Here is a 15,006-nt window from a genome sequence, read left to right as displayed (position 1 = left end):
TTTGTGATACTTATTCCATACTGGGTGAGGGTGGTTCTGTGTCCTGTGTGTATGAAAGACATGGTTTTTTGTAATCATTGACCAGCCTTGTTTGGCGAAATACATCAGGCATGGTTCCTGGGAGCACCTTGAATAAACCTGATTTGAATCTCCTTATTGTGTGCTGATCTTCTTTTGTTCCATGTTGGATTCTTTGGTGGGCCGCTTGTCTTGTTCTTTTGTTACAAATCAACATACATGTAGAACACACCAGAGGAGATACAGATTTGGTTGTTTATACATACATATGGGTTAAAGTTGGACGACAGAGTGAGGCAGTTGAGAGGAATTGCAAACTTGGTTATTAATATAGACATGCATTTGAACACTTTTATATACGTATGGAAAGGGTTCAGAGTTAAACTCCTGGGCAAGTAGGTGGGAAGGGGAGTTTTGTTCAGAGATGTTTGGGGCTTGCAAAGAACTAAAACTGTACACTGGCACTGGTATGGTAATCTTTGTTGTTTGTTTTGAATTTTATAATAAAAGAAAAAAAGAAATACAAGTGGAAATAAAGAAGTAAATAAGAAAACAGCTCCTACTCTGCCGCCTTGCCTGCAGTGCGAGCCCGCGGGTTTAAAGCGGGGCTGCACTGCAGGGAATGGCGTCAGAGAGCAGGAGAGATCTGCCCGACACCCCCCAGGCTGTAATCTCTCCTGCCTGCCTGCCCTGCTCTGCTGCGCCCCCGCCCCCCCGGAGAAAAATAGCAGGAGGGATACCAACTCCCTCCTGCAATCATATTAAATTTGAATTTAAAAAAAAAAATTTTTTTAAAGCAGCGCGCTCCCCCCCCCAACCGGCACGGCCCCCCGACCCCAAAGTTAGGAGCAGGAGGGGTGCTCGGTCCCTCCTGCTCCTAGGCCTACCACCCCCCACCTAGTCCTAGTTGGGCCCGGCCCACCCCGGTACCTGTAAAATTGTTAGGAGCAGGAGGGGTGTCCGGTCCCTTCTGCTCCTTGGGCAAGGCTCCCCCAACATCTTCGGAAGCAGGAGGAGTGCCCGGACCCTCCTCCTGCTCCTACACACTGGCATTTTCGGGAGCAAGAGGAAACTCCTTCTGCTCCTATTCTCCTGCCCCGTCGCTGCCCAATTCAATGGCCAATCAGGGACTTCCCTAGACCCCTCCCTAAGGAAGTCCCCGATTGGCTGAGGTGCCCAGGCCCCTCCAAAGGGAGGAGCCTGAGGCGCCTCAGCCAATCAGTGCCTTAGGCCTCTCCCCGGTGCATCAGATGATGGGGCAGGGCCTAAGGCCACTATTGGGCAGTGGCGGGGCAGGAGAATAGGAGCAGGAGGAGTTTTCTCTTGCTCCCGAAGATGCCGGTGGGTAGGAGCAGGAGGAGGGTCCGGGCACCCCTCCTACTCCCAACAATTTTACAGATACCGGGGTGGGCCGGGTCCGACCAGGACCAGGCAGGGGTAGTAGGCCTAGGAGCAGGAGGAACCAAGCACCCCTCCTGGTCCCAACTTTGGTGTCGGGGGTGGGGGGGGGAGGGGAGGAAGGCCATGCCGAGTCGGGGGGGCATGCCGGTCAGGGGGGAGGGGAGTGCCAAGCTTCTTTAAAAAAATTTTTTTTTTTATTCTGGTTTAATATGATGGCAGGAGGGAGCTGATATCCCTCCTGCTTTTTTCTCAGGGGGGAGGGGAAGGGGGGGCACAGCAGAGCAGGGAAGAAAGGCAGGCTGGAGAGATCAGGGCCTGGGGGGGTGTCAGGCAGATCTCTCTTGCCTGCTCCCGGACTCTCCTGCTCTCTGCCGCCTTCCCTGCAGTGCAGGCCTGCTTTAAAACCACGGGCTTGCAATGCAGGGAACGGCGGCAGAGAGCAGGAGAGTCCGGGAGCAGGCAAGAGAGATATGTGCTGGGCTGAGCCCTGACAGCTAACGATCATCCCCATTTGCATGCAGGCCCTTTTTTTTTTTTTTTTTTTTAATCTTTATTCATTTTCAATCTTACATCAAATGTACATACATCATGACAATAAAATTAAACATAGCACTTGACAATCTTTCTTTCTTTTTTTTTTTTTTTTTAAATCTTTATTCATTTTCAAATCAAACAATAAGTGCATAAAAATGTATCATAAAAATAATTTCAATATAGCACTTCAATTATCTAACATATGAAATATAATAATGTAAATTCCCTCCCTCCCCCCCTTCATCCCATGTTCAATTAAAGTAGAATATGCAATATTATAACATCTCATATTTAATTACATCTCAAATCCATCCTCCCCCCTTGAGTGTGCTAGATAAAACTAAGAAAGAAAAGAAAAGGAACAGAAAGGAGTGATGTCTATTCATCACAATATTTTTCCAATGGCCCTCATATCTTTGTAAAGTTATTATATGTCCCTTTTTGTACTGCTATTACTCTTTCCATCTTAAAAATATGGCATAACGAATTCCACCAAAATGTATAATTAAGATTCTTATGATTTTTCCAATTGTTGGTAATATGTTGAATGGCCACCCCTGTCATAACTATAAAACATAAAATTACCATCCTCCCCTCCCCTCATTCCCTCTATTATTTTCCCAATATGAATACTAATATATAAACCTCCCCCTTCCTAACATTAGACGGTGTATATTTATTAGAAAATTGTATCTACTCATTACAATAAGAAGTTAATGGCTCCTTTACTGAATCAGTCGGCCGGTATGCAATAGGAAACGGATCATGCACGGCTTGGAGGTTTAGTGAATCCTGCCCCTATTAAGGCTATTCTTATGTTCTTAACCCAAATTTAGAAGAGAAGCTGCTGAAAAAACTTACCGGCCAGGTCGAAGCAGTGCTGGGTCAAGGAGATCAGGTCTGTTTGTAGCGCCTATGACAAAAACATCAGCACTGGAATGAAGTCCATCAAGCTCAGACAGCATCTGTGACACAACTCTGTGGAATAGAAATAGGGAGAAAGAGGGAAGAGTGTGAAAAATCTGTGACAGTGATTCTGATCCACCTCCCATTAGGAGCACACACAGCAATACAACCCTGTGCCATGGGTTATTTCTTTATTTTTCATTTTTTAATTGAAAACAAATTTTATTTACCTCAAACCTAGGCAGTATTCAATAAGACAAACACAATACTAAATAAAGACATCTGATTAACATAAGTACAAATCGCAACACAAAGAAGCGTAACTTATAGAATATTGTACGCAAAGAAAGCTAAAAACATAACTTGCTTCTTTGTAGTTGAAAGAGGTCCCAAATGATTGGAGATGGGTGCATATGGTACCTCCCCACAAAATCATAAGCATGGACTGCTTCTTGAAGCAACTGGTCCAGGAGCCAACAAGAAGGGGAGCTACTTTAGATCTAGTCCCTAGAAGAATGCAGGATATAGTACGAGAGGTAACAGTAATCGTAATGAACACCTTTGAGCTCATATCTGCAGTGAAATCTACTAGAGCAGCATTTACGTTTTGAAAGGGCAACTATGATAACATGAGGAAATTGATTAATAAGTTCAAAGGATCAGAGGCAAAGTTTAAGACCTTAAATTAGGCATAGATATTTTAAAATATCAGTTTAATTCTTCATTTATTAATGCTGTTATCTCTTTTTGCAAATAAGAAGTCAACTAGAGAAGAGCTGAACAACTCCCAGAGTATGCCCAGTGTTTATGAAGCTGATGGATCAAAGCCACCAGGATGCCCTGATGCTGATGAAGGGAGATCAGAAGCTGTAAAGACATTCTTAACATAGGAACATGGAACGTACGAAGTATGAATCAAGGAAAACTGGAAATTATTAAAGATCAAATGGAAAAGAACAAAACCAATTTAATAGGGATTAGTGAGCTCAAATGGACAGGACAGGAAATTTTTCAATCAAATGAGCATTGGATCTGCTACTCTGGTCAAGAAACACACAGGAAAAATGGTGTGGCATTTAAATACAATGTTATCAGTGATAGAGTCATGTCAATCCATCTATAGGAAAGATGATTAAAGTCACCTTGATCAAAGTATATGCTCCAACAACAGTTCTATGAACAACTTCAAGATGTAATAGATCAAATGCCATAACAAGATCTACTGATCATTATGGGGGACTTCAATGCAAAAGTAGGAAGTACATCTGAAAATGCAGTGGTTGGAAAGCATGGCATAAAAGAAAGAAATGAAGCTGGTGCAAAACAAACCAACTGTCAATCATGAATACCCATTTCCAACATCACAAACAACACCAGTACACATGGACCTCTCCAAATGGCATGTATCGAAATCAAATTGACTACATCTGCATAGGACAGAGATGGAAATCTGAAGTTTTGACTGCAAGGACTAAACAAGGAGATGATTGTGGAAATGACCACAAGCTTTTGATATGCAAGATCAAGGTGAAGCTTTGCAAGAAGAAGATTAGAGACCTCCCAAAATAAGACATTGAAAACATTCTATCAGACTACTAGATAAAACTAAACAAAAGGTTTGCCTTGTTTGATACAGAAGATAGAGAGCTCAAAGAGTTATGATCCATGGTGAGACCCCATCTGGAGTACTGTGTGCAATTCTGGAGGCCGCATTATCGCAAGGATGTGCTGAGACTGGAGTTGGTCCAGAGAATGGCCACCCGGATGGTCTCAGGACTCTAGGATCTCCCGTACGAGGAACGGCTAGATAAATTACAGCTATACTCACTCGAGGAACGCAGAGAGAGGGGAGACATGACCGAGACGTTCAAGTATCTCAGGGGCCGCATCGAGGTGGAAGAAGATATCTTCTTTTTCAAGGGTCCCACGGCAACAAGAGGGCATCCGTGGAAAATCAGGGGCGAGAAACTGCACGGTGACACCAGAAAATTCTTTTTCACTGAAAGGGTGGTTGATCATTGGAATAGTCTTCCACTTGTTCGCTTAGATGAGGGGAACATCCCCTCATCCCTAAGGGATCCCAGTCAACATGGATTCACTAAGGGTAGGTCATGCCAATCCAATCTCATCAGTTTCTTTGATTGGGTAACAGGAAAGCTTGACTCGGGGGAGTCTCTGGACATAGTGTACTTGGATTTAAGTAAGGCTTTTGACAGCGTCCCACACCGCAGACTATTAAACAAGATGAAATCGATGGGGTTAGGTGAGACACTAACTGTATGGGTCAATGATTGGCTGAGTGGAATACTTCAGAGGGTAGTGGTCAATGGCACCCTCTCTGAGACATCGGAGGTGACCAGCAGAGTGCCACAGGGCTCAGTCCTTGGTCCATTCCTTTTTAACATATTCATAAGGGACTTGACCAGTGGGCTTCAGGGTAAAGTAACATTGTTCGCCGATGACACCAACTATGTAATATAGTAAGTGAAAGCAATCTGCAGGATAGTATGACGCAGGATCTGCTTACGTTAGAAAACTGGTCCTCGACATGGCAGCTGGGCTTCAACGCTAAGAAATGTAAGGTCATGCACCTCAGTAGTGGAAATCCATGCAGAACTTACACCTTAAATGGAGAAACATTAGCTAGGACTTCAGAAGAACGAGATTTGGGAGTAATCATCAGTGCAGACATGAAGGCTGCCAAACAAGTGGAGAAGGCCTCATCCAAGGCAAGGCAAATGATGGGATGTATCAATAGAAGCTTCATCAGCCAGAAACCTGAAGTTCTAATGCCACAGTACAGAACCATGGTGAGACCTCATCTGGAATACTGTGTGCAGTTCTGGAGACCACACTACCGTAAAGACGTGCTTAGAGCTGAGTCGGTTCAGCGGATGGCCACTAGGATGATCTCCGGGCTCAAGGGTCTCTCGTACGAAGAAAGACTAAACAAATTGCAGCTCTACATTCTGGAAGAACGCAGGGAAAGGGGAGACATGATTGAGACATTTAAATACATCACAGGACGTGTCGAGGTGAAAGACGACATCTTCTTTCTCAAAGGACCCTCGGTCACAAGAGGGCATCCGCTCAAACTCAGAGGAGGGAAATTTAATGGTGACACCAGAAAGTATTTCTTCACAGAAAGAGTGGTGGATCACTGGAACAAGCTTCCAGTGCAGGTGATCGAAGCCACCAGCGTGCTTGACTTTTAAGAATAAATGGGACATCCATGTGGGATCCCTACGGAGGTCGAGTTAAGGATCTGGGTCAGAAGGTTAGACACCCGCCAGAGGGAGGCACAGCATGGAGGGAGGGAGACAACAAAGGTAGGGGGAATGGTTTTATTTTCAACTTAGTGTTTGAAATGTGTCAATTCTGAGCATTTTAATCTGCTATCTTTTGCACTGCTCAGGAAGAAATACATTTGTTTCTTTTTCTCTGGGGATTGAACTGCATGCAGAATCTTAGGGTGTTTTTTTAAAATATATTAGTACTTTTAGTTTTTGGTCCCGTATTTGCATAGGGGTTATCTGTGTTCTGGTTGGAATGAATGTTGAGAAGCATACAGTGTGTTTTGTGTAGTTTAATTTTATGGTTAACCATTACCATTATGTGTTAATAAGATTATATTGTGTGTGTATATATGAAAAATGAATGGAAAAAATGGTGTTATAAAGCACAGTTACTTACCGTAACAGGTGTTATCCAGGGACAGCAGGCAGATATTCTTGACTGATGGGTGACGGCACCGACGGAGCCCCGGTACGGACAATTTTAGAGTGATTGCACTCTAAGAACTTGGAAAGTTCTAGTAGGTCCCCAGTTAGGATAAGCCAGCTAAGAAGCCAACCCGGGGAGGTGGGTGGGACGCAAGAATATCTGCCTGCTGTCCCTGGATAACACCTGTTACGGTAAGTAACTGTGCTTTATCCCAGGACAAGCAGGCAGCATATTCTTGACTGATGGGTGACCTCCAAGCTAACAAAAAGAGGGATGGAGGGAAGGTTGGCCATTAGGAAAACAAATTTTGCAAAACAGATTGGCCGAAGTGTCCATCCCGTCTGGAGAATGCATCCAGACAATAATGAGATGTAAAAGTATGAACTGAGGACCAAGTGGCAGCTTTGCAGATTTCCTCAATAGGAGTGGAACGGAGGAAAGCTACAGATGCTGCCATAGCTCGGACTCTATGGGCCGTGACAGAACCTTCCAGTGTCAGTCCGGTCTGAGCATAACAGAATGAAATGCACGCTGCCAGCCAATTAGACAACGTACGTTTAGAAACAGGATGTCCCAATTTATTCGGATCAAAGGACAGAAAGAGTTGGGGAGATGATCTGTGGGGCTTAGTACGGTCTAAATAGTAAGCTAGAGCCCTCTTACAGTCCAAAGTATGCAGAGCCTGTTCCCCAGAATGAGAGTGAGGTTTCGGAAAGAATACAGGCAGAACAATGGATTGGTTGAGATGGAATTCAGAGACAACCTTAGGGAGAAACTTTGGATGTGTACGCAGAACCACCTTGTCATGATGGAAGACTGTAAAAGGTGGATCCGCAACTAGTGCATGTAGCTCACTGACCCTCCTGGCAGAGGTAAGAGCAATAAGGAAAAGTACCTTCCAAGTGAGAAACTTGAAAGAAGCGGTAGCCAAAGGTTCAAATGGAGGCTTCATTAAGGCGGAAAGAACTACGTTGAGATCCCAGATAACAGGAGGGGCTTTAAGAAGTGGTTTCACATTAAAAAGACCCCGCATGAACCTGGACACCAAGGGATGAGCTGAGAGGAGTTTTCCATGGACTGGCTCATGAAAAGCCGCAATAGCACTGAGGTGGACTCTGATTGAAGTAGACTTCAGGCCAGAGTCAGACAAAGAAAGAAGATAATCCAACAAGGTCTCCACTGCAAGGGAAGTGGAATCATGATGATGAAGAAGACACCAGGAAGAAAAACGTGTCCACTTCTGATGGTAACATTGCAGAGTGGCCGGTTTCCTGGAGGCATCCAGAATTGAACGAACAGGCTGGGACAAAAGAGTATCATGAGAAGTCAGGCCGAGAGAAACCAAGCTGTCAGGTGCAGAGACTGGAGGTTGGGATGTAGAAGGGTCTCCTGATGCTGTGTAAGCAGAGAAGGAAACAGTGGAAGAAGAAAAGGTTCTCTGGAACTGAGTTGAAGTAGAAGGGAGAACCAATGTTGCCTGGGCCACCGTGGAGCAATGAGAATCATGGTGGCTCGTTCCCTCTTGAGCTTGAACAAGGTTCTTAACATGAGAGGTAGAGGAGGGAAAGCGTACAGGAACCGATTGGACCAATCGAGGAGAAATGCATCTGCTGCCAGACGGTGAGGAGAGGAGAGTCTGGAGCAAAAGAGGGGCAGCTGGTGATTGTGAGGAGCTGCAAAGAGGTCTATCTGAGGAGTGCCCCACTGAGCGAAGATGGACTGCAGAGTTAAAGGATCGAGTGTCCACTCGTGAGGCTGGAGAATTCTGCTGAGCTTGTCCGCCAAGGAATTCTGTTCTCCCTGAATGTAGATAGCTTTCAGGAATAGATGGTGATCTGTGGCCCAAGCCCAAATCTTCTGGGCTTCCTGGCACAAGATGCGAGAGCCCGTCCCACCCTGCTTGTTGATGTAGTACATCGCAACTTGATTGTCTGTGCACAGCAGGAGGACTTGAGGAAAGAGAAGATGTTGGAAGGCCTTGAGGGCATAAAACATCGCTCTGAGTTCCAGGAAATTGATGTGATGCTTCATTTCCTGGGCTGTCCAAAGTCCTTGAGTTTGGAACTCGTTCAAATGAGCCCCCCAGGCATAAGGGGAGGCGTCGGTGGTGATGACAAGTTGATGAGGAGGTAGATGGAACAGAAGACCTCTGGAGAGATTTGAGGATATCAACCACCATTGTAGAGACTGACGAAGAGATGATGTTACAGATATGTGACGTGAGCAAGGATCCATCGCTTGGTACCACTGGGTAGCTAGGGTCCATTGAGGAGTGCGCAGGTGAAGACGTGCAAGTGGTGTGACATGAACTGTAGAGGCCATGTGACCCAAGAGTATCATCATTTGCTTGGCAGAGATGGAACGTTGTGGAAGCACCTGCTGACATAGAGATTGAAGCATTTGAAGACGGTTGGACGGCAGGAACGCTCTCATGAGGACTGCGTCCAAGACTGCTCCAATGAATTGAAGTCTCTGTGTGGGGATGAGATGAGATTTGGGTAGATTGATCTCGAACCCCAGCAAACGTAGAAATAGGATGGTCTGATTGGTGGCCTGAAGTACTGTTTGAGATGAATTGGCTTTTATTAACCAATCGTCCAGATAAGGAAACACCTGAAGGTGGTGGGAACGCAGAAAAGCAGCCACCACAATCAGACATTTGGTGAACACTCTTGGAGAGGAGGCAAGACCGAAGGGTAGTACCTTGTACTGGTAATGACAACGATTGATCATGAAGCGTAGGTACTGTCTTGAGGCCAGATCGATCGGTATGTGAGTGTATGCCTCTTTGAGATCGAGGGAACATAGCCAGTCGCCTTGATTGAGAAGAGGGTAAAGAGTGGCTAAAGAGAGCATTCTGAATTTCTCTTTGACTAAGCATTTGTTGAGATCACGAAGATCTAGGATGGGTCTTAGATCTCCTGTTTTTTTGGGGACTAGGAAATAACGGGAGTAGAATCCCTGCCCCTTTTGATCTAGAGGGACTTCCTCTATGGCGTTCAGAAGGAGGAGGGATTGAACCTCCTGAAGCAGGAGTGAAACCTGAGAAGTGTTCGAAGCAGACTCTCTTGGCAGACTTTGGGCAGGAAGTGTCTGAAAGTTGAGAGAGTAGCCGTGGCGGATGATGTTGAGGACCCACTGATCCGAGATGATGGTTTCCCAACGGCTTATGAAAAGAGTAAGGCGTCCTCCTATGGGCTGTGGAAGGTGGGCAGCAGGATGGCGACTGGCTATGTCCTGGAGAACCAAGTCAAAAGGGTTGAGTGGATTTTTGTGAAGGGGGAGGCTTCACTTGTTGTTGCTGCTGTGCTGGTCTAGCAGCTTGTCTCTATTGTTGCCTCTGACGCCTGGGTTGTTGCTGGGCCTGTGGTAAAGGACGAGCCACAAATCTACGCTGGTAGGCCGACTGCTGGCGAAAAGGCCTGGTAGGTGGGGTCTTCTTTTTAGTTTTGAGAAGAGTATCCCATCTGGTCTCATGAGCTGAGAGCTTTTGTGTAGTGGAGTCCATGGATTCTCCAAACAGCTCAACCCCTAGGCAAGGTGCATTAGCCAGTCGATCTTGATGATTGACATCAAGTTCTGAAACTCTGAGCCAGGCCAGGCGACGCATGGCCACCGACATAGCCGTGGCCCGAGAGGTCAGCTCAAAGGTGTCATAGATCGATCTGACCATGAACTTACGGAGTTGTAAGAGCGATGAAGAGGTTTGGCGAAAAGCAGATCTTTTACGGCCAGGGAGGTATTTTTCAAAAGATGACAAATTTTGAATGAGATGCTTAAGGTAGAACGAAAAATGAAAAGCATAGTTCCCAGATCTATTAGCCAGCATCGCATTCTGATACAACCTCTTGCCAAACTTATCCATGGCCTTACCTTCTCTGCCAGGAGGGACAGAGGCGTATACACTAGCCCCCGTGGATTTCTTTAAAGTAGATTCCACTAGTAAAGATTCATGGGGGAGTTGTGGTTTGTCAAAGCCAGGAATAGCTATGACCTTATACAAGGAGTCCAGTTTGCGAGGAGCTCCTGGAATGGTCAAAGGTGTCTCTAGATTTTTATAGAAAGTCTCTCGCAAAATATGGAGAGGCAATTTCAAGAATTCCCTTGGAGGCTGGTCAAAGTCCAGTGCATCGAGGAATGCCTTGGATTTTTTGGATTCAGCCTCCAAGGGAATAGAGAGAGAGTCGCACATCTCTTTGAGAAAAGAGGTAAAAGAAGATGCATCAGGCTTAGAGGACGGATCTAATACAGAAGGGTCCTCGTCCCCTGACGAACACTCTCCCTCAGAGAGAAGTGGCTCCTCTGAATCACCCCACAGATCAGGGTCCCTCACCTGAAAACTACGGTAATTTTCTTTCATAAATCATTTCAATACCAGGTGACTTTGTTAAAAAAGCCACTGCTGGTTTACAGTTTCTTTATATTTAATTACCATTTTAAGGCCAAAGCAAACCAAGCAGTTTTCAATAAAATCGATTAAAACCATAAATCAAATGGAGTAATACAATAGTCCACCCCCCATACACACAAGAAAAGATTCTGTTACGTTCCCTCTGGAATCAGTACGAAAGGTATTCAATCCATGCCCGCAAATCGGGACCTGCAGAAATCCACACATTTTCTTCATCTGCTCCTCCTACTTGGCGAACTGTGCAGAAGTCTGTCTGATCTGCGCTGCTGCTTTTTCTTAATTTTGTCATCTTAAGTTCTTTCAAGTTTCAAGTTTCAAGTTTATTGGTTTTTGATATCCCGATCATAAAATAAATATCTGACCGGTTAACAATAAAAAATAAAATTTTTTTTTTTTTTAAAATAAGAGTAAAAACTAGTTATGGGGGTGTAGAAATATATTGGTAAAACATATTAGACATATACAGACAGACGTGACTGTGGGGTTAAAAGAAGAAGGAGGGAAAAAGTTACATAAGATAAAAAGAAATGGGATAGAGGGGAGGAATGAACATAAGGACAAGGGTGCTTGGTGTGAGTGGTATCCTCGAGAAAAATTGGAATGAGAAAAGCAAGAAGTAGGATTTTTGGTGGCAAGAAGTAGGACTGTTGGTATAAGGTAATAAGTAAGTGGTTAAAAGAGATTAGGATTTATTAAAGGCATCTTGAAATAGAAAAGTTTTAAGATTAGTTTTGAATTTGGCTAAATGGGTTTCATCCCGTAAGAATTGAGGGAGAGAGTTCCATAGCGTAGGTGCTGTTACGGCAAAATTAGTCTTTCTAGTATAGTATGATTCTTTTAGTGAAGGGACGAAGAGGAGTTTTTGGTCTGTAGATCGCAGAGCACGGGGAGAGCTTTGAGGGATTAACAATTTGTCTAAGAATAGAGGCAGGTGAGAGGATTTAATTTTGAAGGAGAGTAGTAGAATTTTATAGGTTATACGGTGTGTAACTGGGAGCCAATGAGCCTCCCTAAGGAGCGGAGTAACGTGTTCGAATTTACCTATTTTGTGGATGAGTTTAATGGCGGTGTTTTGTATTATCTGCAATCGGCGTAGTTCTTTTTGAGGTAGTCCATTTAATAGTGAGTTGCAGTAATCTAAATGAGATGTAACTAGAGAATGAATAAGGATCTTAATCGAGTCAGTATTTAAAATGGAGATAAGTGAACGAATAATACGAAGTTTAAAAAAGCATGTTTTTACTACTGTATTAATATGATCATGATAGGAGAGATCTTGGTCAAGTGTAACGCCAAGTAGTTTTATTTTCGTGTCCATGTGTAGAGGTGTGGATTTGATGTAGATAGGACCAGGTAGTATTTCAGATTTTTTGATAGGAATAAATAGGCCGCAAGATTTAGTAATATTAAGGGAAAGTTTGTTAGAGAACAACCAATCGCTTAAGATGTCTAGTTTGGTGTTAAGATCATTAATGTCTGAAGAGTTAGTGGTATTGATAGGGTAAAGCAACTGAATATCGTCGGCATAGGCGAAGATTGAGAATCCTAGTGATTGTGCTAGAGAAAGAAGAGGGGATAGAAAAAGGTTGAATAGAAGTGGGGATAAAATAGAACCCTGTGGAACACCAAAGGTTTGTGTTACTGATGGGGAAGTTTGGTTATTTATATGGACTTTGAAGTTGCGTTGGTGAAAATAGGCAACGAACCAGTTGAGAGCAGAACCTGTGATGTTACAGTCTGATAGTCTGGATAAGAGTAAAGAATGGTCAATGGTGTCGAAAGCTGCAGATAGGTCCAGTGAGATTAATATTACTGATTTTAAATGATCATGAAAATAGTGTATTGAAGAAATGAGACCTAATAGTGATAATTCTGTAGAATGTGAAGTACGAAAGCCTGTTTGATAAGGATGTAATGCATGAGTTTGATCGAGGAAGTCGGTTAATTGAGAGTGAATCACCTTTTCAGTTAGTTTGGAAATGAAAGGCAAGTTAGCGATGGGACGATAGTTGTTAGGTAGAGAAGAGTCTGTGTTATATTGTTTCAGCTTTGGGATAACTAGAGCTGATTTCCAGGTTGCAGGAACAGAACAATCAGAAAAGGATTTGGAGATCATTTCCCTAAGATATGGTCCAAAGAAAGAGAAAAATTTTTTTATAAGATGAGGGGGGAAACTTTCAGTGATGTTGTTAGATAAGTTTATGGATTGTAGAATAGTGGAAAGTTGTGTTAGTGTAGGTATTTTGAAGTTTGCAAGGGAACTGAGAGGTAGAAAGGTTGAATCTGAGTTATGAGGGATCTTAAAAGTAGGAGGGGAAGATCCAAGGTGAGTACGAATTGAATTGACTTTGTTGTCAAAGAATAGAGAAAGTTCGACAGCAGATGGTTTGTCTGACGTTGGAGGTGGAAGTTTTTTTTTAGAATATTTAGAAAGGGATTGGGCTATACTAAAAAGAGTAGATGAGTTGCTAGTAGTAGAAATGAGTTTAGAGTAGTAATCTTTTTTAGTTTTTTGAATGATCTTTTTGTAGTGAGCAGCTTTTTCTTTAAATGAGAGGAGATGTATATTGGAGCGAGTTTTGCGCCATTTTTGTGGTTTTGGTGCTGTTCTCTGCCTGGGGAAGGAAGCAGTTTCCGCAAAGCCAGACTGCAGCTTCACAGGGCAAGCTTCAAGTGGACCTATAGATCAAGCCACTTTCAGGCTCGGAGTCTGTTCCCCTGGGAACTTGTCAGAGGCTTGGCCCGAGACCCCGGTGTGGAGGGTTCTAGGTGTCGAGTTTTGTGAGTCGACTTACCAGACCTCTGTGAACCGGTACCGGGAGATGTTATCGGGCGTACCGGTGCCGAGGTTTGCACCGCCTGGTGTAAAGATCTCGGTTCCGGCGCTAAAACTGGCATGGATACCGAGGAAGCTGTTTGTACCGGTACCGACAAAGTGGATGCCGATAAAAGAGGCTGTTCCACTGCCGGTACCGGTAGCTCAGACCGGACCGGGACTGGAAGGCTCGGTGTCAGAAGAGCAGGCAGGAGCTGCTGCAATTGCTCTTTAAGCTGAACTTGTAGGATGGCGGCAATTCGCTCGTCCAGCGAAGGCACCGGTACCGCTTTTTTCTTCTGCGGTACCTTTGGTGCCGCTCTACACACCGAAGAGGAACCCAAGGTCGAAGGGCTAACCTCAATCGGAGCGGAGCGCTTCCGTGGGCGCCTTGAGGTCGGCAGGATTGGGCTCGCTGCCACTGAGACCGGAGGGCGCTCCAGCGGGGAAGGCTTCTTAGCCGGCTTACCTGGGTGCGACGCCGGTGTGGTATTGCGCGGCGTCGAAGAAGTAGGTGCCGACTGTGAAGGTGCCGATGCCGGTGTCGATGGTACGGGATCGGACATATCAGCACCGAAAAGTAATCGCTGTTGTATCTGGCGATTTTTCAAAGTACGTTTTTTCAACGTGGCACAGCGGGTGCAGGTGGAAGCCTGATGCTCAGGACCCAAACACTGTAGGCACCAGTTGTGCGGGTCCGTGAGAGATATAGGCCGAGCGCACCGCTGGCACTTTTTAAAACCTGGCTGAGGGGGCATGAAAGCAAAATGGCTTCCGCCAAATCGAAGGCTGAGGCCTCGATGGTGGCAGTAGGCCCCGCCGGGGAAAAACCAAATTGAAGAAAAAATTAAGGTTTTTTTTTTTTTTTTTTACACAAATAATAGAAAAAAAGGCAATAGAGCCAAAAGGGTTTACCCGAGCGGGAAGGTTAGAGAAAAAAATTTTTCAATAGCTGTTGAAAATGCATCTTCTTAGCTCCGCGGAAACTAAGAAACTGGGGACCGCGCGCCTCTGTCGGGCGGGAAAGCACTCGCGCGTGCGGCCTACTAGAACTTTCCAAGTTCTTAGAGTGCAATCACTCTAAAATTGTCCGTACCGGGGCTCCGTCGGTGCCGTCACCCATCAGTCAAGAATATGCTGCCTGCTTGTCCTGGGATAATTATGGGGGGGGGGGGGGGGTCTGGGGCAGAGACTGGGT

General features: G+C 44.8%; 1 protein-coding gene across 2 annotated transcripts in view; it reads right to left on the bottom strand.

Moving 5' to 3' along the window:
• PEX6 (peroxisomal biogenesis factor 6) overlaps nucleotides 1-15,006 on the bottom strand; it is a 369,373-nt gene that overhangs the window by 40,473 nt on the left and 313,894 nt on the right. For both annotated transcript variants that reach the window (XR_004538689.1, XM_033936158.1), the window contains one exon: nucleotides 2,815-2,931. Coding sequence is in view for 1 of the 2 variants with exons in the window: in XM_033936158.1 (XP_033792049.1) it covers nucleotides 2,815-2,931 (117 nt within the window). In the remaining variant the exon portion in view is untranslated. The remainder of the gene's footprint in view (nucleotides 1-2,814; nucleotides 2,932-15,006) is intronic.

The sequence above is a fragment of the Geotrypetes seraphini genome, chromosome 3 (genome assembly GCF_902459505.1).
Source record: "Geotrypetes seraphini chromosome 3, aGeoSer1.1, whole genome shotgun sequence".
NCBI lineage: Eukaryota > Metazoa > Chordata > Amphibia > Gymnophiona > Dermophiidae > Geotrypetes > Geotrypetes seraphini.
The sequence above is the reverse complement of the archived record's forward strand: the minus strand, read 5'-3'. Positions and strand labels throughout refer to the sequence as shown.